At 35.1% G+C, this 25,657-nt stretch overlaps 2 protein-coding genes and 1 long non-coding RNA gene across 10 annotated transcripts in view; all 3 read left to right on the top strand.

Moving 5' to 3' along the window:
- LOC119074725 overlaps positions 1–25,657 on the top strand; it is a 184,206-nt gene that overhangs the window by 52,619 nt on the left and 105,930 nt on the right. The window lies entirely within an intron of this gene.
- LOC119074562 (maternal protein pumilio) overlaps positions 1–25,657 on the top strand; it is a 155,263-nt gene that overhangs the window by 25,934 nt on the left and 103,672 nt on the right. For all 8 annotated transcript variants that reach the window (XM_037180774.1, XM_037180772.1, XM_037180773.1 and 5 more), the window contains 5 exons: positions 8,182–8,366; positions 9,123–9,237; positions 9,308–9,429; positions 14,412–14,652; positions 14,782–14,868. In XM_037180774.1, the coding sequence (XP_037036669.1) occupies positions 8,182–8,366; positions 9,123–9,237; positions 9,308–9,429; positions 14,412–14,652; positions 14,782–14,868 (750 nt within the window). The remainder of the gene's footprint in view (positions 1–8,181; positions 8,367–9,122; positions 9,238–9,307; positions 9,430–14,411; positions 14,653–14,781; positions 14,869–25,657) is intronic.
- LOC119074690 (cell death abnormality protein 1-like) lies at positions 2,864–3,689 on the top strand. The gene is made up of 2 exons (XM_037180974.1): positions 2,864–2,965; positions 3,023–3,689. The coding sequence occupies exon 2, from the start codon at positions 3,026–3,028 to the stop codon at positions 3,542–3,544; it is 519 nt and encodes a 172-aa protein (XP_037036869.1). The 5' UTR covers positions 2,864–2,965; positions 3,023–3,025; the 3' UTR covers positions 3,545–3,689.

Genomic DNA, 25,657 nt, shown 5'->3' with positions numbered 1-25,657 from the left:
CAATAAATCAACGAATTATTGACAATTATTAATTATCGTTTCATGATTAAGATAAACAAAAGTGGGAAAATCTCAGTTCGATAAGGTAACTGTAATAGCAACTGTAAGCTCACTATAAATTGTGCATTCTATCGGTCAGGCCTGGACTGGCCAAATGGGTTATGGTACAGCAGCGCCGTTTTTATTGCGTTACGCTTTAGCAACGGATTAGAAATATACTTAAGGACTATCCGACATCAAAACAAACACAACATCTAGAGCTGAAATTTGCACTAACAAAAGAACATCTCCTCTTCCCCTGCCCTTAAATTCCACTTTAAGTGAATATAATGGAATCATCTATCGACGCAGAGACAAAAACTGTATAGGACTGCTCACTGAGCAGTGCTCAGTTCATCGTCAGTCGCAGGGCCTAATATTTGAGAACAGCTTTTGAGAATATTGAGATTTTTGAGAATATTTGAGAATATTGAAAATATTGGGAATATTTGAGAATTTTGAGAATTTTGAGAATATTTGAGAATTTTGAGAATATTGAGAATTAATTCTCGAACTAGGTAAAAAATAATGTGTCATATCCGAACTTCGGTTTATTCTCATTAAAAAGTTTAGAGCAACATGGATCCGATGAAATTGTCGCTAAGAATTTATTAGGGAAAAAATTAAAAAGCCTTTGACAGTGTATGGCACAGGGGTCTTCATCACAAAATGTCTTGAATTCCCTTTGTATCTCATTAAAATTGAGCAATTCTTCCTCTCCCAGCGTTACTTTTATGTGTGTATGAACGACCACAAGTCTAAAATTTTCTTAGCTTTGGCTGGCGTTCCAGAAGGTAGTGTATTGAGACCCACTCTGTACAACATCTTCCAGGGCCTAATATTTATTCTCAAATATTATCAATATTCTTTTTATTTTTAGATAAGCGAAAAAAAAGACTGCTGAAATTGCAGAGCCAGTAAAAAATCGATCTTTTCATAAACAGAAATTACAATAAATAAAAATCGTCCACTCTATTCCTTCCCAATGTTCCAAGAATACATGCTGCGTTTCCTCTTTGAATAGCAATTGAAATTCTTTGCGATCAACGATCCTAATTTCGCGACAAATTTTTTGTTTCTATAATGATTAAGTATCACACACTGTCACTTCCCAAAAAAGAGATTTACCATGACTCCACGGAATTAGAGTCATTCCATCAGGTCTTTTACTGTCATCTCTAGAAATTCCTGGTGACTGTAACAATGTTGGAACATCTGCAGCAGAAAAAGCATAAGAATCATGTCGCGGCGTTATCCCTGTCTTAACCTTGCATGATAAGCCATGCAAACCGTCCTTTTTAACTAACTCAGCACAGACACACCTATACTTCTCGCATAATTGGGATCCTAAACGTAGACCAACAGCAATTCTAGCAGCATTGTTATCTAATAGAAATCTTAGCTGACTCGACGGGACAACTTGCAGCCACTTTGAAGATTCTTTAGTAGATGACGCAAGCAGTCATCCACCTTCCTCTCATCATCACTACCTGGAACACATTCACTAGGAATCGAACTTACTAATCCCAAAACACTATCATCGACCACCTTAATATCAAACCTACTCAAAATATCATCAGACAGACTAGACGTCGAATACGCAGACGACAGATAAGCAGGAAGTGCCAATTCCTCAACTTTCAGAATACCTAATCCACCTTGAGCTAACGGCAGGGTAGCCTGATCCCAAGAAAAATCTAACAGCCTAACATTAGCAATCGCCTCAAGCGTCGAAAGAAAAACTTCATCTACCTCCTTCAAATAAGCATTCATAGAAAATGCCTTAGAAGTATGCAACAAATAGTTAAACCTACAGCTTCCTAAAGATTTCCTAAAAACGCACAAAGCCGGATGGACATCCATCAACTTCAAACTCTCGCACATCACATCACCTTTATTTCTTCAATCTTAGAAGAACACATCCTCTCTAACTCTCAATATCGTTAAATATTCTCAAATAATAATCTTCAAATGAAAAATAAATGCATTAAATCTTAGTGGAAGCAGGTTCGTGATTCATGAATGCTTTTAAAAAAATCCCGATTTTAATACCAAAATGCATGATGATCGTTTCTAACTGCTGGATTAGAGATGAGCGGGAAGTGATTCTTTTACTCTGTACCCCTGGGCCAGTTAGTGAGTAACTGATGCCCGCTATCTTCTAATCTCGATAACGCTGTGGTGAATCGCGGTAGGGCGGTTTCCGGTCTGACTAAATAATAAACTATGAATCGACAGACCAATTTCTAATCGCGCAAAACAGCGGTAGAAGAGTGTAAGCATCAGTTATTCACGTGTTCTCCTCGATATCAGAAATAGATACCGACCCTAAATTTTCCGAACTGGCCCAGGGGTATTAAAATCGGGATTTTTTTTAAAGCATTCATGAAGCACGAACCTGAATCTACTAAGATTTAATACAGTTTTTTTTTTCATTTCAAGATTTTGACAATATTTGAGAATATTGAGAATATTTGTGATTATTTGAGAATATTGAGAATATTTGAGAATATTTGAGAATATTGAGAATTTGAGAATTTATTCTCAAATATTAGGCCCTGGCTCAGTCGTCATACTTTTTAGGTTTATTGCTTTAAATTTATAGTCGAAGAAAGTTCGTGGGCCTCGTTCTACTTTTTCCATTCAAATAATCGAATAATAAGTACAACCCTAGCAACGATAACAAGACTTTCTTAGACCAGTAATCATGATAAAATGTTAAGCTCTTAATTTTGTTGTTAAAAGATACCGCTGATATGGCTAAATCAAAACCAGATTTAGATTGGACTTCTTATCAAAAAGTGGAGTGATTGATATATACAAAGTGTGTCCACAACATTTATTTTATTCCGTTGTCGACGGTGAACTTGACAAGAAGAAAAAGGCGTAGTATCGATTAAACAATCCGAAGAATTCGAAGTTTGTGGTAATCAATTGATTTTAATAATTCAAAGAAAATTTCTCTGACTTTGACTTTCATTAGAAAATGAAGATCGTCATTCAAGTCGTTCTACTCACATCTTTGGTAATTTTGGTAGCCTCAAACCTATACGGTTACGATTGTACCAGCAACTCAGATTGCTTACAAACTGAAAACCTAGAATGTGTGGATCAACAATGTGCTTGTACTCCCGGCTCCACACTGAACAGTCGCCAAACTTGTAGCAAATCGTATGGTGGACCATGCCAACATGTTTTGGATTGCAATATTGACACATTTTTAAAGTGTAACGACACAACATCGACGTGCGATTGCCAACAGCCGGATCGTCAGATATTCGACGAACGGCGAGATGCATGTGTGTCTCTGATTGGATTTACGTGCTCCCACGATGATACAATGCCATTCCCTTTGTTCTGTGTCGAAGGTGCCTACTGTGACATGCCGATCATAAATGGTAGCATGTATCATTATTGTGAATGTGCTACCGGTTGGGAAGAAACTGAGGACCTGAGATGTCGAGTACGTGTTACGGGACCACCGAATACTAGCCGACCCAATTAGTGAACAAAATTGATGATTGACTTGCACTTTTTTTTGATTGTATCGGTGTGTTAGCTTAAAAACGTTGCTTGGTTTTACCCTGTCACATCATTCTAATTTATCTTTATAAATGACAAACGAAATACATTTTTGCAAGACTTTTTTCGAATGATTTTTTTTTTTAATGGAGGAGATAAGCTTTCCAGGCACTTATAGATTAGCTTCAAAACATCACTGTCCCCTTTGGAGACTACACTTTGCCAATCTTACTTTGCGTAGTAAGATGATAGCAGAGTTATGATAAACTCCCGTCAACACCAGTCGCTCTTCACTTATCGAACTAATTCTGTTTGTCACTCAAAATGTCTAAGCGGAGCGTTAATCCGATAAATGTATTTGAGAAATGAGCTCTCAGACTATCTTCTTAGCTGATTCATGAAAGGCCCGTCATTCTTCATAATTAAAACAAATCTACACGCAAATAGCGATCATAGAGTTTACTTTACTTTATATATTGTTCGACGAATCGATTACAAATCGATTGAAATTTTGACTATTGCTGAAACTTTGTAATCTTGTTCAGCTAACTCTCACCTTTCGGATATTTTGTGGACACGGAATGTTAATCGTTGCGTTGATACGGACAGAGAAATTAAAATTGAACATCGTTGAGTACACAATTATTACGTATTTTCGTCCAACAATATTTGCTACATAGAGGTCGAGCCCCCTACTAATGCACTTAGATTTTCTTCAGAGATTAGCACGGTCTTAGGGGGTATGGTGGCATATAAATTATTTAATTTAACTTGACAGTGCCATATCTTATCTTGTCTTATCATATGGTGACATTAATTAGTGACAAGGACTTTGTTGCTGTTGGAAGTTCCCTAATAAATAACATGGCGATTGTGCATGTGGATTTGAAAAGGGATGTGGTCATTTATCGATTTAGTCGGTTCATATAAACGTATCGTAAACAGAATTAGGTGTAAATCTGCCTCAATTCGATTTTCATGCAATTAAAAATTGTAAAATGTTTATTGTAATCGTAATGGTTTCATTGATTGTATTTAATTTTCATACCGTTTGCATTTTATACACACCATGTTGTAATAGCAATTATTGTTGAATTTTGTGACATAATTATACAACGAAAAATCGATAAGAGATTTTTCGACGTATTAGTTCCGCTCAGTCGATGGAAACGTAATAAATTTAAAATTCGATTTAATTTTCAATTGTTTTGAGGTAACCTTACACAAAAGTGACAGATTTTCGTGTGGCCTAGGATTATAATATAATTAGTGGAGGTATTTATAACAAAATATATATATGTTCTGCGCGCTAATGAATGGACGCGATTGTAATAAAATTAATTTCGTTTATAAATTTAATCAAATTTTTGTGTTTTTGAACATAATCGCTATGAGGTTTAGTGTCGCTATGCGATTTCATATTTTATTGATTGATTGTGAAATGTAATCACGGTGATTTGAGAAATTTATAATCACTCTCCATAGCCACACAGTTACTATTTACCCTGAGTACTACTCGAATAATTATGAGCAAAACAATGACCATCCACGTATAAAAATGCTTAATTTTTAGCCCCGTACGAAGTACAAAGGGGCTTATAGGATTACGATGCCGTGTGTAATCGATGGAATTCGAAGCAGACGGTAAGGGCAAAGTGTTTGCCTATGTTCATAGATGACGAATCTGCAATAAAAATTTTGTCTGTCCGTCTGTCCGTCTGTCACGTCGATATCTTGAGTAAATCAAATCCGATTTCCCTGAAAGATAGTCGAAATAGTGAGGCTAAGTTCGAAGATGGGCATATTCGGGACGGCCCTTCGTGAGTTAGGGCCACCTAAGTGATTTAAGGTCTTTTGGTGATATTTACGGCAAAATAAACGATGGAAATGTAAATGACATGGCAAATGATTTGTATTGTCAATACCAATCCAGGAAAAAAAAGTTTTTTTAAATCGGGTGAGTGGACCGTGAGTTAGGGCCTTAGAAGTGAAATGCTACTAGGGCCCTACGCGTATTTTACATAGAACTCGAGTAAATTTCATTCGTTTTTCGTAATTTTTGTTTGATTTGAAAGGTAATCGAATGCCGAATAGAATGTTGTTGAAAAAAAATTAAATTTGGGTCCTTGGCCTAAGGCCGCTACTAGGGCCCTATGTGTATTTCACATATAACTCGAGCAAATTTCATCCGTTTTTCGTAATTTTTGTTTCATTTGGAAGGTAATCAAAGGCCGAATAGAATGTAGTTGAAAAAAAATATAAATTTGGGTCCTCGGACTGAGGCCGATACTAGGGCCCTATGTGTATTTTACATATAACTCGAGCAAATTTCATCCGTTTTTCGTAATTTTTGATTCATTTGGAAGGTAATCAAAGGCCGAATAGAATGTAGTTGAAAAAAATTTTAAATTTGGGTCCTCGGACTGAGGCCGATACCAGGCCCTTCAAAAAAATAAAATTTTAGGGCGATTTGAAATTTTTGTTTCATTTGAAAGGAACGTCGTACGGGGCTTCGTAATTGCGCTATGCGCAATTTGTAAAATGTACATATTTTACATAATAATTTTACTTTAACTACATTAACCGGCGCAATAGGTTTACGGTCAAAGTAGGGTGACAGACGCACTAGGGTCACGTACGCAATAGATATACGGGTTTGTACGGGGCTCAGTCGCAGCAAACGCTCCTACTGTTCTGATGGCTCGTTTACCTCTTTCTCTATGAGAAAACAAATCTATTTTTTGATTGACAATAATGCGTCCAGGGAACAAACTGTGTGACGACTGCACGAACCTATTTTACGACTCGCTAAAAAATAGCAACAACAACAACAGTCCCTGTCGCTAAGTCATTTTAATGAGTATTGAACATGTTGCCTGCATACACGATAATTTCAATTAAACAGAGAAATAGATAAGGAAGTCGTTCTCAGACATTTTTTTATATTCTGTACAGATCTTGTGCTACCGTTATCTAAACCCCCCTTTAACAGTCTCACATCGCATACAATATGGGCACGTTTCGTATCCACTGATATATACTATAGGTCATCGATTTCTCTCAAGGACAATCGAAAATTCGATCACAACAGCCACTTTTTCCATCTCAGATTATAACATTATTATCAACACATGAAAGAGAATATTACGTGAACCGAAGAGTGTCCAATATTCTTTCGTAGTTTGTTCTTCGATAATTTGATTGTGTTGCTCGTTTATATGTATCACTACAGTTTTTTTCGTAAACGTATTTGAATACATAGATTGTTAGCGATAAGTTGAAGACGATATAATATATCATTTATCTAATTTATACGTTGAGTTGAGTTAGTATAGTTCATACAATACAGGAATAAAAATGTTCTGAGTCACAATCACAATCAGACATGGTTCGTTTCCTTCTGCGCTTAATGTCTCATATTTATATACACAGACAGAAATCGGAAGAGAAAAAATAATCAATTTCGGCCGGTTTTTCTTTTCGTAACTGAATGAAATATGAGAATGTTTTGTTTGTTTCCGTAATTTTATGGGGACTTTTCATTATTTAGATATGGGATCAAACGTGTGATTAGTTGTATGCTAGAGGTACGGTAATTCTGTGTCAGAAAGGGACTTACTAACTTACCTGTATAATTCGCGACTGATTGGAAAATTTAATGAAATTAATTTTGAATTTGTCATCAATGTCAGTCTATAAACGGAAACACTTTTATTTTACCAGTAACAGTAGATTACATTGGATACTGCGAAGGTAATTCATTACATGAGGGTAACAATTATGTGATAAAAGTAAACTCCTCGGTAAACTCACAAAGTTTGTTTTTTGAGCAACAAGCTTCGGTAACTGTCATTTCGACAGGTGGTGAGTTTTTATATTCGAGCCGAAGACGAGGTATACAACTGCAGTTGTCGAAAAACAATTACCGAAGTAAGTTGAAATTGTTTCCCAATTGATGAATTACGTAGCATTAAGTATTCTGGTTTACTTTCCCCATGAGAAAGGTGACTATGACGTAGCGCTTCACGAAAAACGAAGCAAAAATATTCGCAGAGAGAAAATTGCTATGTAATTCAAAATCCAAAATTCTAATTGTTCAATAATAAATCGATTAAAATTTGAGCTGTTGCGGTGTGATTGATTTTATTGAATTATTATGTATTAGAACAGCGGTCGTATATACATAGTTTGTTTGCCATTCTCACATCTATACTTCCATTACTGAACATACGTTACCTTGCATTTCATTGTTACACGAACCCCTTCTGGTATATTGTAAACCTGTATGTCGAAATTCAGCTATTCTTTGTTGCAGTAAAATTATCTTCTGTGTCGTCTTCTCTCTACTTATTATACTTGGAAAAGCATTTATTTCTTCTTCTCTGTTTGGGTTACTTACCTCGTTACAAGAAATGTAACATGAAACTTTAACTGTAATCAACAGATTGTTCAACAAATGCTCTTCTCTGGTCTCGTTCGGAAAACTTGTGACTAAGTGAAGGGTGAATATTTGTCTCAGTTACTGATTCTGTTTGAGTGAAAACGCTAAATTTTTCTGTAATGCAAATGCACTGTGTTTAAACGTTCATTTATTTATCGTTTCCTTTTCTTTTATTGCAGATCACTACATCAGCTACGAAAAAACTATGGGAAAAAAGTGGTGTTGGCGAAATGAAAATGCCAATCAGTGGTCCATTAACACCATGGCGTGACTCAACTTGGTCAACGCAAGGTGAAGGCATTTTACCATCAACGCATCGCCCCTATCCGCATCAAGAGATCAATCAGAATCCTGGTATTTTGAGGTAGGACTACAACACGGATTTTTCACGAATTTTTCTTACAATGCGAGTCAGTAGAATACAGCAACGAATTTTCGCTCCATAAGTTTTGTTGATTAATTGCAAGCGGGCTCGAAAACGTCCCTCATTTAGAAAAATCCCAAAAATTAAAAATTTTCAGGAATCGCCCGAATTTACAGTTCGGCCAATCCGGCCTGATTGCAAAGCAACCGAAGAACAAAAGCAGACAAAATGTCTGCGATAAGGTCGTTCATTGTCATAGACACAATCCCAACTCAAAAAATTCTCTTTGACACTAATTCTTCGTTGCCCATACTTAACGACACGAGTCCGGAACCATAACTTTGAAGAGAATTCTAGTTCGTCCCGTCACGTTCACATTATAATTACTTTTCAGCGTTCTTTTAATTTAAAATCAGAATGAGTGATTGCTGATTGAGTAGCTCCATGAAGACTAACACTAACCAGACGTTTCATTACCTGATCTGAACATGATTTATTTAGCTCTGACCTGACATGAATGGATCTGAAATCAAGTTAATAATCAGGTCATAATATGGTCGGACCAGGTCATTCGAACATTAGGCTCAGGTCAGATCTGGTTTTTCTCGACCCTCCTATTTTGAGAATTTGATATCTTTCAGCAAAGTCAAAGACTTGGTTCTTAAAGCACCTTCATGAATCGCTGAAGAAGATTGTCGTGTTTCCTACTGACTACAAAGGTAGAATTTAATAAAATTGTAATTTTTTCCATATTAGCCCAAGAGATCCAACTGGCGTGATAGGCCAAAAAATGGTGGAGTATGTCTTATGTCCATCACCTACGAATTTGGAATCGCGACTGCGAGCCCTGAAGGTCGACGAAAATGATAAGGTTGGTATTGATATCACAAACGTTTATTCTGTTTTTCCCACTAATTTCTAAACGCATTTCGTTTACACAGTCGAATGACGATAAAGAGAAGTCAAACTCTCCATTTGATAGCAATGGAATCAAGAAGGAAGATCAAGGAAACAACGGCAACGGTTTGATTATGAACGGTGAAGACGATAAGGGTGTATTCAAGTGAGTAGAATAAATTCATTTTCAAATTGTTGGAAATTCCGTCGAAACGGAATTAGGAAATATAAGAACGGAAGAATATAGATTACCGATATGATATTGAGCTGATAGCACTGCGTTCGGATGTATAGGACATACAGTTTCTTACATTCGCAATAAAATATTTTTAATCGATTGTAAACGTCTCACAATCATCGCTGTAATAAGCATCCTAAGCATATTAAATATCCGTTGCACTTCAGCAAACCGGATACCTGATTGTAATAATTTCGATTTATTATTAATTCGTTCATCACGTCTGGTAATCGAACACCAATTATGGAAGCGTTGAGAGAAAAAAAAAGTTTTGCGATACGATGCTGCAATGAATTAATAAAAAATGTAATTCAAGTCAACGTTAGGCGATTAATGAAATATTTCGTAATTGGAATATTAATTATAAATCCATCATCGTCGAATAGCCTCCTTGCTCGTCGACGATTAAAATTAAATTCTCACGTTAATAATGACGACATAATAAACAACATTAAGCATTTTGAAGTCGTCGGATTTGATATGTGTGGCCTGTACACACATGTGCCAAGCCGAAGTTACCAGTTTTATCTCTAACACCAAGTATGTACGCTTCGTATTTATAGGTGCTACAACGGTGAGTGACTTAACACAAGTGCGATTAAATGAAATTTTTGTTTATAAACATTCACCGCACGATATGAGTTAGTCGCGTTTACGGACATGTCTCTCACATACAATAGACAAACTATAACGCTGCGCACACATGAAACTTTCTGCGAAGAGAACCATTCGGACTTCGACACAATATGCTATAAAGAATCGACATATCATATGTCTCGTTTAATTCCACATTGAAGTGTGTGTACTTTCGTGAAGACAAAAAGCTTTATTCGCACACGAGAAAAAAAAGGAACGTTTAGTGGGTACATATGTTACATATATATACCATGATGCATAATCATAGCCACACGATCTCGCAACAATCATCCAATATGAGAGTACACCGACCGACACAGATGATGGCCATTGAGGACCTTGAAAAAATTTCGCTTTGAAAAACCAGTTGAGCTATTCAAATTCTAATGTCAATGTCGTTTATTTGAACTATACACAACGCACAATAAATTTTTTTTTTCATTTATTTTGCGAAACATTGTGAATTATATCGCGAAATTGGCGAATATAATTTTAGCATCTGTGTTGTTGAATGAAATTTAGCGGAATGATTTTTCCGTTTACATTGATATGACAATGCAAATTAACACTTTCTGGTCAAAATTGTATGAGGAAGTGCAGGTTGAGGATATTAAGAAATAGGAACCTTTCGTACCTTTTTTGATATTCAACAAAAGTTTACAAATTGTACCCTCGTCGTATCCCTCTAGTACAAAATTGTTTATCACGATATATTCGTTCTCAGCAGATAATATGTCGTATGCAACCCGAAAAGTTTATTTTGACGATGGTAGTTAATCTACCTTAGGCTTACTTACTTTAAAGTACTAGATTTCGCATATTATTGGGAATTTTGTGTGCATAACAAGCAACAGCTGGTTTTTCGTCAGCTGGTCTTATTGTATTGATAGTACGATCTACATTAATCGGTTGGTGCTCGTCACAAGACTCGGCAAAATACGCAAATAAAGAAATCAGCTCGATAAACACAAGAAAACAAACGTTACAATGTTCACCAGCTGAAGCAAAACCAGCTGTTGCTAGTTGTGCTTAAGAAAATAATTTAAGGATTGAAAGTTATGGGAAGATTTTTGGTAAATTGGGTAAATTTTTGATCCGTGTCGGCAACTTTCCTAATTCTGAATAATATGCCATGCCAGACTTCACAAGTAAATACACAATTAAGCTTAGCGTGATGAATGTGTTACTTTCATCTAGTACTTCAAGGTTAAAATATATGAAACAGGCAATGTCGGTGGATTTGAAAAATGAATTGAATCAGAAAAGATAATTTGGTTGGCTTATCGCAGAATGTAGATAAAAACCGGTAATGTAATGGGGATAAAAATCTTGATGAAATTATCCATTGCCCAAGATAAATCATTTGGAATGAAAATGCGAGAGTGAGTTATTTTTACACATGAGGAATGAATGAGCTACTCTAATTTAGCTCATCCGTTAACCATCAACGCACTGGAGAGGAATGACGAGAATTTAAAGCTATATAGCCAACTAACAGACTTTTACATTGGTTCCCATTTATGTTTGTTTGGGGCTGCAAAACCGAGTTAGGGGAGGGAACTGGTGTTCAATTAAGCAAGTTTTAGAAAAATCCTCAGAGCTGTTTCTGAGAACCAGCAACAGCGTCAGCCAGGGCTTGTGAAACAGTGAGGGCTGAAGATTTACATTGGAATTGGTAGAGGGACAAATTCTAGGATTTACAGTGTAAAAATTATTGTTCTCGATAATTTCTTCATGGGACAATAACAGCTGAAAGTCAAAATTTCACCATGTTGAAGACAGATATCTCATTTACGAAACAACCGAGGAAGCCTGTAAATGGTGATTCCAGACTAGTTTTGCAAATCCTTTCGATTAGCAAACAATTTATTTTTAAATCAAAGTTTTCTGTTAACTTTTCAGAAATTCCAATTTTTGACTACCCTCTGCGAACTTTGGCCGCTTACATACCTTACTGGTATGAGTATTTCACATCAATGTGGTAGCTCATGTGATAGCTTGGAGTCTCTGCTTTACAATGATACCAATGATGCCATGTTTGATCATGTACAAGAAATATTAATGAAAGAGTTTTGCATTGAGGTCGTTCTACTCGCAAATCTAGAGCTAGCTAAATAAAATAATTTGTACACTGTTAATCTTAGATTTTGTCACTCTATCAATTCCAATGTAAATCTTCAGCCCTCACTTTTTCACAAGCCCTGGCTGACGCTGTTGCTGGTTCTCAGAAAGAGCTCTGGGGATTTTTCTAAAACATGTTTACTTGAACAGCACTTCCCTCCCCTAACTCGCTTACGAAAAAAAAACGGGTTGGAAACTTACAGATTTATTTAAAACTCGTTCAAACCCACCGTGGGCCTGCATTCCAACAATATTATAGATCAACCATAAAACCCATCACAAATGGTTTTTCATTTTATATCCCTCCGATAATAATCCGTCCACCAAAAACAATTAGTGAAAATCCCAGCAATGTTTTGAGAACTATTCCGTATATAAACCAATGTTCGCAATTTAGTAATTCACCTGCTGTGACGGAAATATGCGAAAATATTTAAAATTTGTCTAGTGCAAATGTAGATTGGATTTTCCATTGCTGAATAAATTCTCGGCATTATTTTGTTCACATATGCTCGATTCACTTCTAAAAATAAATAAATTCCGAACTGTAGGTGCTCGACAAAAGAGAAAAGTTTATTACGTCACAAAGGTTTCATTGTATCTAGTCATCGGGTGCGATTTATCAGCTCAGAATTACCTTAATGAATCTGCCAGCGTAGTTTGCAATTTGGAGCATTAAAATGTCACATAAATACATTGTCAGGCTATCATATATCTACCGAGTGTTGCATTTTAATCACAAGTTTGAATAAATTTAATTAGTGACGTCGTCGCTTAATTATAACATTTAAAAAGTGCCAGACAATTTTCCCATACATACAGCTACCTAATGAATGAAAATTCAAATGAAAAATAAATTAATTCTATGGCAGTATGAAAGAGTAGTCGTTTAACATTGCGTTGATATCAAAAAAAATCTGTTAAATGTACTCCACGTTCTACATAAACTTTTTCCGTACTATACGTATATACGGTACAACATGCCAACATTCTTAATAATATTCAAATGAATCATGCGATGAGGAAATCTTCATGGGAAAATTCTATGTACACAATGGGAAAACCTTTTTTCTCCGGGAAAATGTTTCGTGCTACATGTTTTTCTATCATCTCTCTGATGTTCATAGATTTTTGCTTAAATTATACATCACTGGAATAATCATGACATGGCCGACATATACCCAGGTGAAAGACAGTGAATATATTTTTCTTTTATTGTTCTACGAACCAGAATAATAAAACAAAAACTCACGACTCAACTTAGGTGGAGCTGAATTCGTTGTATTTTTCTCGTCGTTATATTCTTGACGGTTGTTCTCATCAACTGACACAATCCAATTAAATATTCCTAAAGTACAATCGAAAAACAAATGCGAAAATTTATTAGACATTGTTGGAACAGGAATAACCATAACAAACGCATTTTTTTTTATTACTAAAATGCTAAACTATCATGTGCCAAGAATTCTCTTCCAATGGCGAAAATATATGAATTCTATTTTGCCGTAATGAATGTCATTGACTGCGATTATAAAGCAAATAAAAATCGGCGTTTTGTTGTGTGCGAAACGATTTTTTTTTCTTCATATTTTTGTTTTGAAACTCACTTTTCCGTCTCGATTTCTTGTTGTTTCACTTTTAAAGCTTATTTCGTTCTCGCTACACTAACACATGTTATTCAATTTCCCACAGTTTACTGGGTAATAAGGTATACATAAGTATAGTCATCGGCAGTTTGTTTGGTAGTCGTATGATTACTCTTTACATGTAATGCAATATCTTCATCACGAAATCTACAATATTGTTGGTAAAAGCATAAAAGCTGGGCTTCAAACCTAGTCGGAATATCCGCTGAAGAGAACGTGCCGACATCTATGAATTGAAATGAAAAGCACTGAGAAGCTGGAAAGCTCGTTTGTTTGATTTTGATTTTTCCGCACGAAAACTTAAATCTACGTCCTAACGAAGTTAATTAGACTGTCCCTTTTCTGTCTTCGATTATCTGAATCATAAAAAAAATGTATCGAAGACCAGCCACGTATCGCATTCAATTTTGTTGTCTACAGCTCAAATTAATGGTAGTCATAATTTCCACAACCACACAACTCACAAACGCTTGATTAAATTCATTTTTTTTTCTTTTTGGCAAATAGTCGCACTCCCGGCTCACGCCAACCATCACCGGCCGAAGAGTCTTTAAATCGTTCAGCTACATTACTTGATCCAGCTACTCAACATTCATTCCATCACCATCAGCATTTGCAACATATGCTTAATGCCGGTATGGACCATCATAATAATCAGCTGAACTCTCATTCCTACCACCCACAAATGATGAATCATCAAATGCAAGGACCTGTAATGAATGGTGTTGGCGGCATGCCAGTGGCACAGGTAAATATTGTTACACCGGCGAAATGTAATTGTAGAGACAACTGGTGGCGGTTTACTGCACATTGGCTCATTACGTGCAACTTTGTTGGTTGTATTTCGTTTAATTTCCAATTTTATTTGCATTTTCAGAATCAAATGGTCGGTCAGCAACAAGGACCTAATCAAATTGAATCTCCAGCAAATCTACTGCAACAACCTCATAATTATGATGTACAGGTAAGAGACGTTTGCAAAAAAAAATCTTTTCGTAAATTTATGCTCAACCATCACCATGAAATTCTTGTAAAATTTAGACGAAATTTTTTCTAACAAATATTGACTTGTGTGCTCGTGTGCACAAGTGACATAATACCCAGCTCCAACATACTTAAGATACGTTTTTTATTCAGCCACAAAATTGAAATTTAATCCATTTCGGGTAACTCAATATACATAAACACACTGGAGCTTTTTCCCTCCACTCAGCTCCACTCATTCCAATTCGCCTTTTTTTGTTTGCACGACATCTCATGTAAAGGACTTTTTATTTACTCTTACCGCTTATGCATACACTCATTGTATACTGCTACGTATACGTAAGTTATAGGTACAGATTGTTGTTGATATGCGAAATTTGTTCGCTTTTCCACCATCATACATGGAATGGATTTTAGTGTTCCAAATGAGGGAACTTCGACGCAAACAATATAAATGCTACGGTGAATTTAAGCGCCAATTTTCTATTTACTCGTACAATGGATCATACACTTAGAATTAACCACACAAATAAAGCTAAATGGATTTTACATTTATGTAATCCGAACACCGAATGCTTCTCTTATTTGAACTTTTATAGAGTGTCGTCTGTAAATAAGGTAAACCATGTTTCGCGTTACATACCTAGGCTAGAATTTAATAAGCAACAAATCAACCAATCAAATTTACTTACAGTCAAATCTTATTGAAGCACAACATTCCGGGCAGATGTTCTTTCTTCATTGGAATGTGCAGAAAATCTGATTGTACAGTTTCAATTTGTTCAAGATTTTCAAATTCAATTTTTTTTTTGTGCAATCAAACGCACTTGTCCGAATGCAATTTATTTTATTTCTTGAATTATGTTTCCGTGTTACATTTCCGGCTCCGGTGCTGGAAAAACATTTACGTTTGTGAAGACGGAGAATTGAAAATTTAAAAATTACGAAGGTACAACAGGATCCTACCATTCTATTCTACGAAATGAAATGCCAGACTATTGCACTGAATGCACCAGTGAATTATTTCAAATGTTTTTGGTTTGATACCAGAGCTAAATTTTGGCGAATTTGATTCGACTAAATAGAATCAAGTTCGCCAAAATTCACCGAAAATTCTTTAAAATTCGCTAAAAGATGGAGAATATAGGTGAATTTTGACGAATTTAATTTGACTTAGGCTCTCTTTGATACACAAAGTATTCAAGTCTTGAATTACTGAAATTATCGAAACAATTTTTCGGAAGATTTCCACAAATTGTGGGAAGATTTCGAAAGTTTTCAGTAATTTCACTAAATAAAATTGCCAATAATATTCCCTGCCACATACCGCAATGAATCCATTCACTTAAGCTGCTTTGGGCTTAACGCATTCACTTGGGCTGACATTTGGGGTTTAGCAAAATGTCAGGATTTCGCCCATTTCAAGGGAATGTGTTAATTTGGTCATTATGGTACATACCAAGATCTAGTACTTCAAGACAAGAACATAGATAATGGTTGTGGACGTGGAATAGAAAAATTAATTGAATGTTCAAAAATGGAGAATTTGAGACACCTTTATCGACCCGACGAGTATCGTGGCAAGATTTTTTTATTTGTTTCAATTTCTGTCTGTTTTTGAACAGTGCTTAAATGATATAAGGATTTCCCGATGGCAAAAATACTTCAAAAACACTGTACAGAATGCTTTGTCCTTGATATCCATTCCCACGATAATAATTCGTCCACCAAAGTCATTTAGTGCAAATACCTGCAATGTTTTGACAACATTGGTGAAATATACATTACATCAATGTTCACAATTCACCTGCAGTGGCAGCAGTCATAGAATTATGTAGAAATGCAGATTGGATTTACCACCTCTGAATAAATTCTCGTCAATTATTATACAAAAAACAAATGTTTATTAAAAGGATTCATTGTGTCTAGTCACCGGGCACGATATATCAGTTCACAATTACAGAATCTGACAACGTAGTTGGGACTAAACTGATATTTTACACATATGTCATTTCTAAAAGGTGTTAAAATTGGTCGCAGGGCCTATTATTGGTGAATTAATTGAAATTTACCAACATTTACCGAACTTATGTTTCGACAAATTCAGTAAATATTCGGTAAATTTCAGTAAATTCGGTTAACAAATTTACGTAACAGGCCATACAACGGTGAAACATCTAAATAAGAGCTTTCCCCCAATTACAATCCTCTCGAACAAAATAATTTGGAGGCTCGTAGAAATAAGCACTGCTCGTATGTAGACGGTTTACCCTATATTTAGGTACTAGATTTTCGAACGAATTTTCGCATTTTCATGAATTCAATGTCGTAATTTAATCAACAATTTCCATTATTTCTTGATACATTTTCAATTTTGTGCAACATACTATTGCTTTTTAGTGCATATAAATATGTGAAAATAAACTGTTGTGACATTATTATGTGTATCACTGACCGCGTGTAGGCCACGATGTATTAATAATTTTGTGATTAACACATTTTTCTTTCCCTTTCAAAATTCATACACAAAACGATGTGATGTGTTCAGCTCAATGGAATAATCACTACGCTAAACTTGCATGTTTTAGAACGAATTTAATTATGCTGTTGGGTTGTGTAATTATCGACACCTAGCAGTCAGAAATAACATTTATTTTATTAATTAGTTATTGCTTCCATTAATTCGATTTCTTCATGTGAAGTTCATTTCCACATAAAATGAATTTTTTTTCTTTCAATAAAACATATTTGATATTTGGACGTATCATAGTTTGATGTATGCTCTCGTAGATATATACATTATATAGTCTTCATTGACGACAACTATAATGTTTATTAAATTCCACACCATTCCGAATCGTAATAATACATTTTGCTGTATAGAGAAAAATGTCATAATAAAATGACCCACATAATATGAATTTCATATTTCGTATAGAGATATAATAATACACCGTCTATCTGTCACACCAAAAACATGAAGTTTGTACATGCTACGAATGAAAATCATTTTATATCAAGTTGCGCTATCAAAAGGAAAATCATTTTTATCCGTATTTAGATCGACACCATATACAGTATTATATACTCTTAATATAGATATAGGTATATACCATGTGTATATTTTATGCATATTGGTCGTACCACTCCTCGTTTATAGAGAAGTGCTGAAAGTGATATCAAATAAGCGATTCATTTTTATTTGATTTTCTTTCTGTTTTTATTTTTCCATTTTTTTATTTTTTTTTTGTCGAAAGGTTTTGTATTTATAGGAAAAACATCAAAGGGTGAATCACTTTGTGTATATAGCACCCAGTCATCCTTTTTGTATGATTCAATGTTTCCACTTAGAGTAGCTCTTCACTAAAATGTAGATCAGATCGAAAAGGGACTATACAAATGTTGTCATGTTATTTTAATGAATTGTCATATTAATCACTTTTATGCAGATTATTCGCCTCGTTGAACAAGTGTGCCTGAAAATCATTGTCAAATAATACATAGTGATCCCTGCTGGAACACCTTGTGCAAAAATAAAAATCGCAACAAAAACAGAGAGACGAAAACGAGAAAATATGATTTTCAAACGAAATTTTGTTCGTTAAAGTGATGCACATAAAATTTTACTGTGAAAACATTTTGTAACAAGTTGTTGTCGACTTGTTTCTAAACTTTTTGTCTCAAATACCAGTAAGGGAGGAAATCGCATGTGAATTAAACATGTTTTTTTTTTAAGTAGAACATTTTTGATGTTTACTGTACGAGGAACTGATGAATTTGTGCTTGAGAGGTGGTTATCGTTTCGGTCGATCCACTGCATTACTCAGTAAGACGAACCTTGTTAAATTCCATGAATATCTTTGCTATCTAACGTAGCATTACACTAAAACGTTCTTCACAAGAACTGATTGAAGAAAGTACATTTGGAAAAATTTGAACTTTCCGCGATCTTATCGATTTATGAAGGAAACGAATCGTCGCTCCATCACGAAAAATTCGTTGAACCATTGCTTTCTTCACACACACAGATATCTAGATATGAAGTGAAAATCGTTTTTCAATTACTTTTACCGGATAAATGAATTGAATTATTCCACCAAAGGTCGATGTCCCACAGGTCTAGCCGATGTTATTAGCGAAAGGAAAATTTCGATGAAATTAATAAATATTTTCTTAGAATCGACCCAGTGTTTGGAGAAAGAATTTGTTCCACGAATTTCTGACGGTGATGTGACTATTCGTTACTTACCGAGCCATAAACACTATTTCAATGTAATAAGTTATGGCAAATTTACACTTAATATGAATGGAATTGATTGAATTTCTAGTTACACGTTGCTGAGTGCGGTTTAATTACTTGTATAATGTTTGAATCTACCAACTCTTATGAGTGTAATCAAATGCTAACGTACATTCTTGATGTAAGAGCCATTGCCAACAAACATTCAAGTATTTGGTATGTTTGGAAGCAACAATTTCTCAAGTAGACATGGGGTTGGGTTAAATTAATTTCACTTTGTATGACATCGTCAGCATTGGTGTTCTAATATAGCTCCATATTCTCATTTTTCCAAAATCATAGAAATGCCAGTCTAATGTTCTAGCACAACGAGCAGCCAAGGGTACCTAGCCAGACCGTTTAAATATAAATATTTTCAAAAATGAAAACTAAATTATTTTTCTTAGTATTTATCATTATTAATTGATACTCCAGCCAACCATACTCGCCGTGGGTTCCAAAATGGCTAGTTATCATCGTTTAACATACGATGCTATTATAAGACCAGCAAAACGGTCATTATGTGAAAAATAACTCAACAACACATTGTTCAACTCTAGGTTCTGTTTTACCGCATGGAATATGTGGTTTTAGCCATTATTTTGTGTGCATGAAAGCTTTAGTGTTGTTGGGTTGTTAATTATTTATCACTTTTGCGATGTGCAAACAAATTATGCGACACAATAAGCTGAGGGTTGAAATTTTGGAAATTTTATGAGACCTTGCATTGGTGTCTCTCGATGTATAAAAGCGGTTTAAATTCGTAAAGAATTTTGTAATTTCCGTCTTTTTGTTGCTTGTATTATTCACTGGCGCGTGATTCTATTGATTTATGTGATCGATGCAGCAAAATATAATCTTCAAAGTGTTTTATCCTTTCAACGTGCCCTCTTAACTCCATGAATTTTAAACCGAATAAGTCTTCTCTAAGGTTATACATTCCATAAAGTATCCTTCATCCTTGCATTTTCCTTTCATACAGCAAAATGTTATCGAAATATTAATAATTCATGAAAGTTCAATAAGTTGTCATTGGGTTGTGCTGTATTCGATTCAATACAATCTCACTCCAATAAAATATAATCGAGTTGCTGGATGGTATAAATAATATTTTTGAGATACAAAGACGATTTCCTGAAGTGAAGAGTCTCTCAGTATTCTATTATTTACATTTAGTTAAGCGTACTCTGTACACCTTAATATTTTCCCAATCGTCGAAATATACTTTTTCAATTGCGAACCATTATCCTCCGAGGGATGTAATCCGCTTGAGATGAATCGAAATGGAATTTTCTATTTTTTTTCTCGATGGCAGAGTTTATATGCAAAAATTCGTTTTTGAAAAACAAATCAACAAAAAAAATGACAACGCAGGGAACAAAAGGTTTGCTTTGTGCCCGTTTTTTTTTGTAAAAGAGTGGCAAGTACAAAATAGTTATTTACGTATGTGTCCTTTAAGGCATTTTCGCTTGTGACACTTGCTTCCGACTTCGTTTGGGCTCAAATTGCTTAAAATCAATCGGATGTAAATTTTCATGTAAAGGCCTTTCCACGGTTCATGTAAAGGAACGAAAATCCAAGAGACAAAAAATCCAAAAATGTCCTTTTTTTCACTAAATGTCAATTCCTTCAAACATCATCGTCTGTCATCTTACTCATTGAAGGAGGATAGAGAGTCAACAATTCTCAAAATATTACCTTCCAATTTCTTGATGCAAGAAATACCGTGTTTTGCAAACGGTTGTTTATGCCACCAGTGATGAATGCTTTGCACACAACCTTTTTCTCAATAAATACAACGAAAGTTTTACTTTTCATCACCAAGTTGAAGAAGTTGTTATTTTCCTATCGCATAATGACGAAACAGCGATATTTCAACACTAGGTGGCATAAATAAATACTTCGCAACACACACGTGTGTTGTAAAATGCATACTCCTCGATAATTGAAATGCATTGGAAAGGTAATTACGTTACGAATTGAAAAAAAAGAAACGTTCTATCCGTATGGTACACATACCGATATTTTCTCGCACACGATATCTTGCCAACCTCTGCCTTACCTTGGGTTGACAATCGACATATATTGCGTGGAAATATCGGCATACGTACCTTGGTAGATAAATAACTGTTTGAGCAGTGTATAGGGTTTTCTAAAATAATTAACAAAACATAGTCCAATGCAAAGGAATCAAGTTAATCATTTTCGCATGGTTCTTAAGTACTTTGTCATCTTAGATTTCTTTGTAGATTCAAAAGATTTTATTCTGTAGAAACAATCAGCCTCAGTGTACTCTAGAAGTGCGTTTTAAAACAATATTTTTTGGAAGTGTCGATTACACTGCAGCGTGATTCATTTTGTTCTATTTTTCTTTTAATTTTCATCAGTTCATTTCGCCTTGAACAGCTTTGATTTACTGCGTCCTGGTATGATCTTATTGAATAATGGCCAATGGATAAATTGGAATTTCGTTTATTCCATTTTAAATATAATTCATTTTCATAAGACAATTTCGCAACACAAAAACAGCCAAATAAAATTGTGTTCTACTTTCCGTCCCATTTTTCTTGTTCTTTTTTTATTTAATATCCCAATAATTTGACTTGATGCTCCCACTTGCATAAATTCGAATCCCTTGGCTGATGTTATAGGATTTTGTGGGAGGCTTAATTTTGGATTATTTATTATTGGCTCGGATCCAGTAAGGAAACTAATTTCATGTTATGTTCTGAGTACATTATGTACAGCATTAATCAAGGAAATGAATGGTCAAATATATTTGACTCTAGTGGCTGTGTATTTGTCGTATATTTTTCCGGTTGCTGAACATCAATGGCAACGAAATTAAAGAAACATTTGTGGTAAGGAAGCCAGATTTTGATTCAAATTATGTTAAAATAATAGAAATTACGTTAAACTTCCTTGAACAGCAACCAGTTTAAATATTTCCCTTTTCAATTTTTCCATTAATTTTATTGGTTGCCTGTTTCATCGGATATGATGTCGTTCATAAATTACATAACATAGACAACGTGACAGTCCACACACTTTTCGAAAAAGTCTAATTTATTTTGCGTGACAAGAGGTAGATGTCGAGGATCAATTATCTCTTGTCACTTATCATTTAATCCCAAAGTTCGGGCCAGGCGACCTTGAATATGTAATTTATGAACATCTCCCCATCTAGTTCTTTCTGAATTGAGAACATTGCAAACCATGTAGATCAAACGAATCTGTTAAAAGTAAAAAGGTTTGTATTGGTAAATCATCCCTGTGTGCTCCTTCAATCCTTGAATGACATTAATGAACTTTAAACGTCCTGGAGAGCGTATTCGTATTTCGAATGGTTCTCATGACTGATTTTTGTCTCCTCTCATAAGTGATAAGAAATTGAACATTAACAACAAACACATAGCTGACAAACGATCAATTCCGTTCCATTTCTTGTTGATAAATGTTGCGATAGACAATAATCAAAATATCAAAGTAAACGGAGTATGAACTAACATGTTTAGATGCCAACATAAGTTTGGAGTTTAAGTTCATTTGATGCTTGTTTTACAAACTCTACTCTTCTTATCGATTGCTAAGCATTTGTGACAAACAGAATCTAAAAGGTGCGACACAAAAGACATAATTACACCGAATTTCCACTTAAATAGTTTTCAATGAAGCGAAATTTTATCGATTCAGAGCATTGTAGCAAAACTTCAAACTTATTGCTAATAAAGAAGAATAAATGCACTCGATAGTGAGAAGATGTTTTTGGTATATTCCGATGCACAAGTAAATGTTTACTGCGATAATATTTGTTAATTATTCGAATATGCTATCGTCACCGGGTGCTAATAGTCTCTTTATATTACTGTGGCTAATGGCACCGGGTGCCAATAGTCTCTTTATATTACTGTGGCTTATGGCACCGGGTGCCAATAGTCCCTTTATAATACTGTGGCTAATGGCACCAGGTGCCAATAGTCCCTTTATAATACTGTGGCTAATGGCACCAGGTGCCAATAGTCTCTTTATTATACTAATGCTAATAGCACCCGGTGCCATTAGCCACAATATTATAAAGAGACTATTAGCACCGGGTGCCATTAGCCACAGTATTATAAAGTCTCTTCCTTAATTATTATCATGTCGTTGCATTCTTGTAATGTGCAACCGCAGAGACTAATTATGAAGTGAAATTCAAGATTTGGTTTGACATTCAGATATTCGTTTTGTTCTTCTTCTCTTTCTTCTTTTCATCCCGAAAGTTTTACAAAAATATTGAACGTAACAGCTGACAAACCGAATTCATACAAAACTTACAGAAAAAGAATGTAGAAGACACTTCATATGGTGTAGGTGTTGTACACATTGTGTACCAATAGCTAACACTTTATAGCTGTTCCTTTGGATACAATGATATCCCTTTTCCATGGAAACAAACTTTTGTATAAATTGCATTCAAGTGTTTCACAAACATTTATTCTTTGTTCGTCTTGCACAATGCATTTCAATTGGCTTCCATAAAAGAACTGTACAAAGTTTTCCGATGGAAGTTAACAAAGTTAAACGAAATTTGCTTGACTCATTTAAACGTGTACGCTAGTTTTTCCTTTGAAACTTGCAACTGATGTAACGTTATGATGTTTGTAGAATTATGGAGCGACATGTGATTTGATCAATGTAAAAATTTATGTAAGCCGTCAACTTAAAATTGAATTTTAGTTGAAACTCTAAACTCTTTACGGTTCGATGAACAATTTGTCGATTGTTTTGAATAAATCAAAATCGTTTGCTTCGTAAGTCGCAACGTTATGTGTGGTAATGTGAAATTTCTCATTGAGAATTTCTTATTTTAATGGGTCACAGACGGTCTTTGATGCACAATTCATGACTACATGAATACAGAACGACTTTCGTTTCAATTCAATTATAACCACATCAGACGAGTTCAATTTAATTGACCCATAATTTGAATCATTTTGTCGTGAAAAGCGAACGACCATATCCATTTCTACAGCGACGACAGAGAAACCAAATATTATTCCAAATATCATATTTTAATAACGTACAATTTCTGAAATTAACATATAAAATTCGCTCAGCCATTTTCTCTCCGGTTCGTTATAATAATTGTAATCAAATAGAAATACCCCGGTTCCCATTCCAGTGTGTTAATTCACCACTATATGCTAAGCCAACAAATGAATTTATTCGGAAAATATTCTGAAGTGAAATGTCGAATACGGAAGAACGAAAAAAACACTCCTACCGCCCCCCCCCCCCCATTTTGAACAAGTTGAAAACTTCATCGAAAAAGGCTTATGGAAAAACAATAAAACGTGATTGTGTCACATTATCGTTTCAATTTCTAACTAAATATTTACTTTGAAATGGTCGACAAATGGGAATAAAGGAAATTGTGTTTTAATGGTCTGAGATAGGTTTCGAGACGATATGTAAATTTTGATGGTTGGTTTTAAGATAGAAATATGAGCTTTTCATGACAATGAACATTTCTATACTAAATGTCAGTATCATTTACACTTGTTGTGTCCCTTTGTTTGTTCCTTAAATTAATGTCCGGTTGTTCCATTTGTCTGTAATAGTAATAGTAATGGGCAACTACAAATTATTATTTACAAAAAGGATCATACGGTCCGTAAAATATTATTTGCTCAAATCTTGTGAAATACAGTTCATTTGCCTAACTTAATTTGATCAAATGTGAATAATAATATTAGGGAAAGATGCACTTTAGTATAAACTAGGCCTCGTCTAATAGGTGGGTCAGGTCCCTTGACTGACTATCAGAAGCCATTCTTTTATTTTAACGTCACAACTCCATTCTCTAAATTAGGACCATAAAATATATAAGCCCAATTTCGCTGCAATTAATTAAAAAAGACTGCAAAACCAAACACTAAAATCGAAGGCACAGTTGAGGAGGTGATACCACAGGTAATACTCTTTCGGGAATAACTTCAAGAACACTAGATAAATTTTGTTCATCTCTAGCACGTGAATGGTCAAAAATATCCCAAAACACTTCGCTTCCGATTCACGAAGACCTGGCTGTCGCCCCAATCATTCCAAGACTGAAATCTAGGAAACCGATTTGGAAAGAACCGTTCTTTGGTCTCGAAAATTTTGCCTACGACGTATCGGATAAGTGGAGGGATTCTTGGAATGAGGAGGACGTACGTAAAAAAAACAACTCATCCAGGATACGACGGAAAGTTTGAATGGTGTGGACGAACATCGAAGAATTTGGTGTCGAATAAACCGTATCAGGACGGGCCACGGTCGCTGCGCAAGTATGCTGCATAAATGGGGCTTGACCGACTCACCTTATTGTGATTGCGATCGCGATGTGGTCCAAACTACAAATCACATAGTGAATGACCGCGCCACTCGAAAATTCGACGGCGGAATCTCGCAACTTCATAGACTCACCCATCGACGAACGTGACCTGAGACCGAGAAATTTTATTCC

The sequence above is a fragment of the Bradysia coprophila genome, unplaced genomic scaffold (assembly GCF_014529535.1).
Source record: "Bradysia coprophila strain Holo2 unplaced genomic scaffold, BU_Bcop_v1 contig_151, whole genome shotgun sequence".
Taxonomy (NCBI): Eukaryota; Metazoa; Arthropoda; class Insecta; order Diptera; family Sciaridae; genus Bradysia; species Bradysia coprophila.
This window is presented reverse-complemented; position numbering and strand designations above follow the sequence as displayed.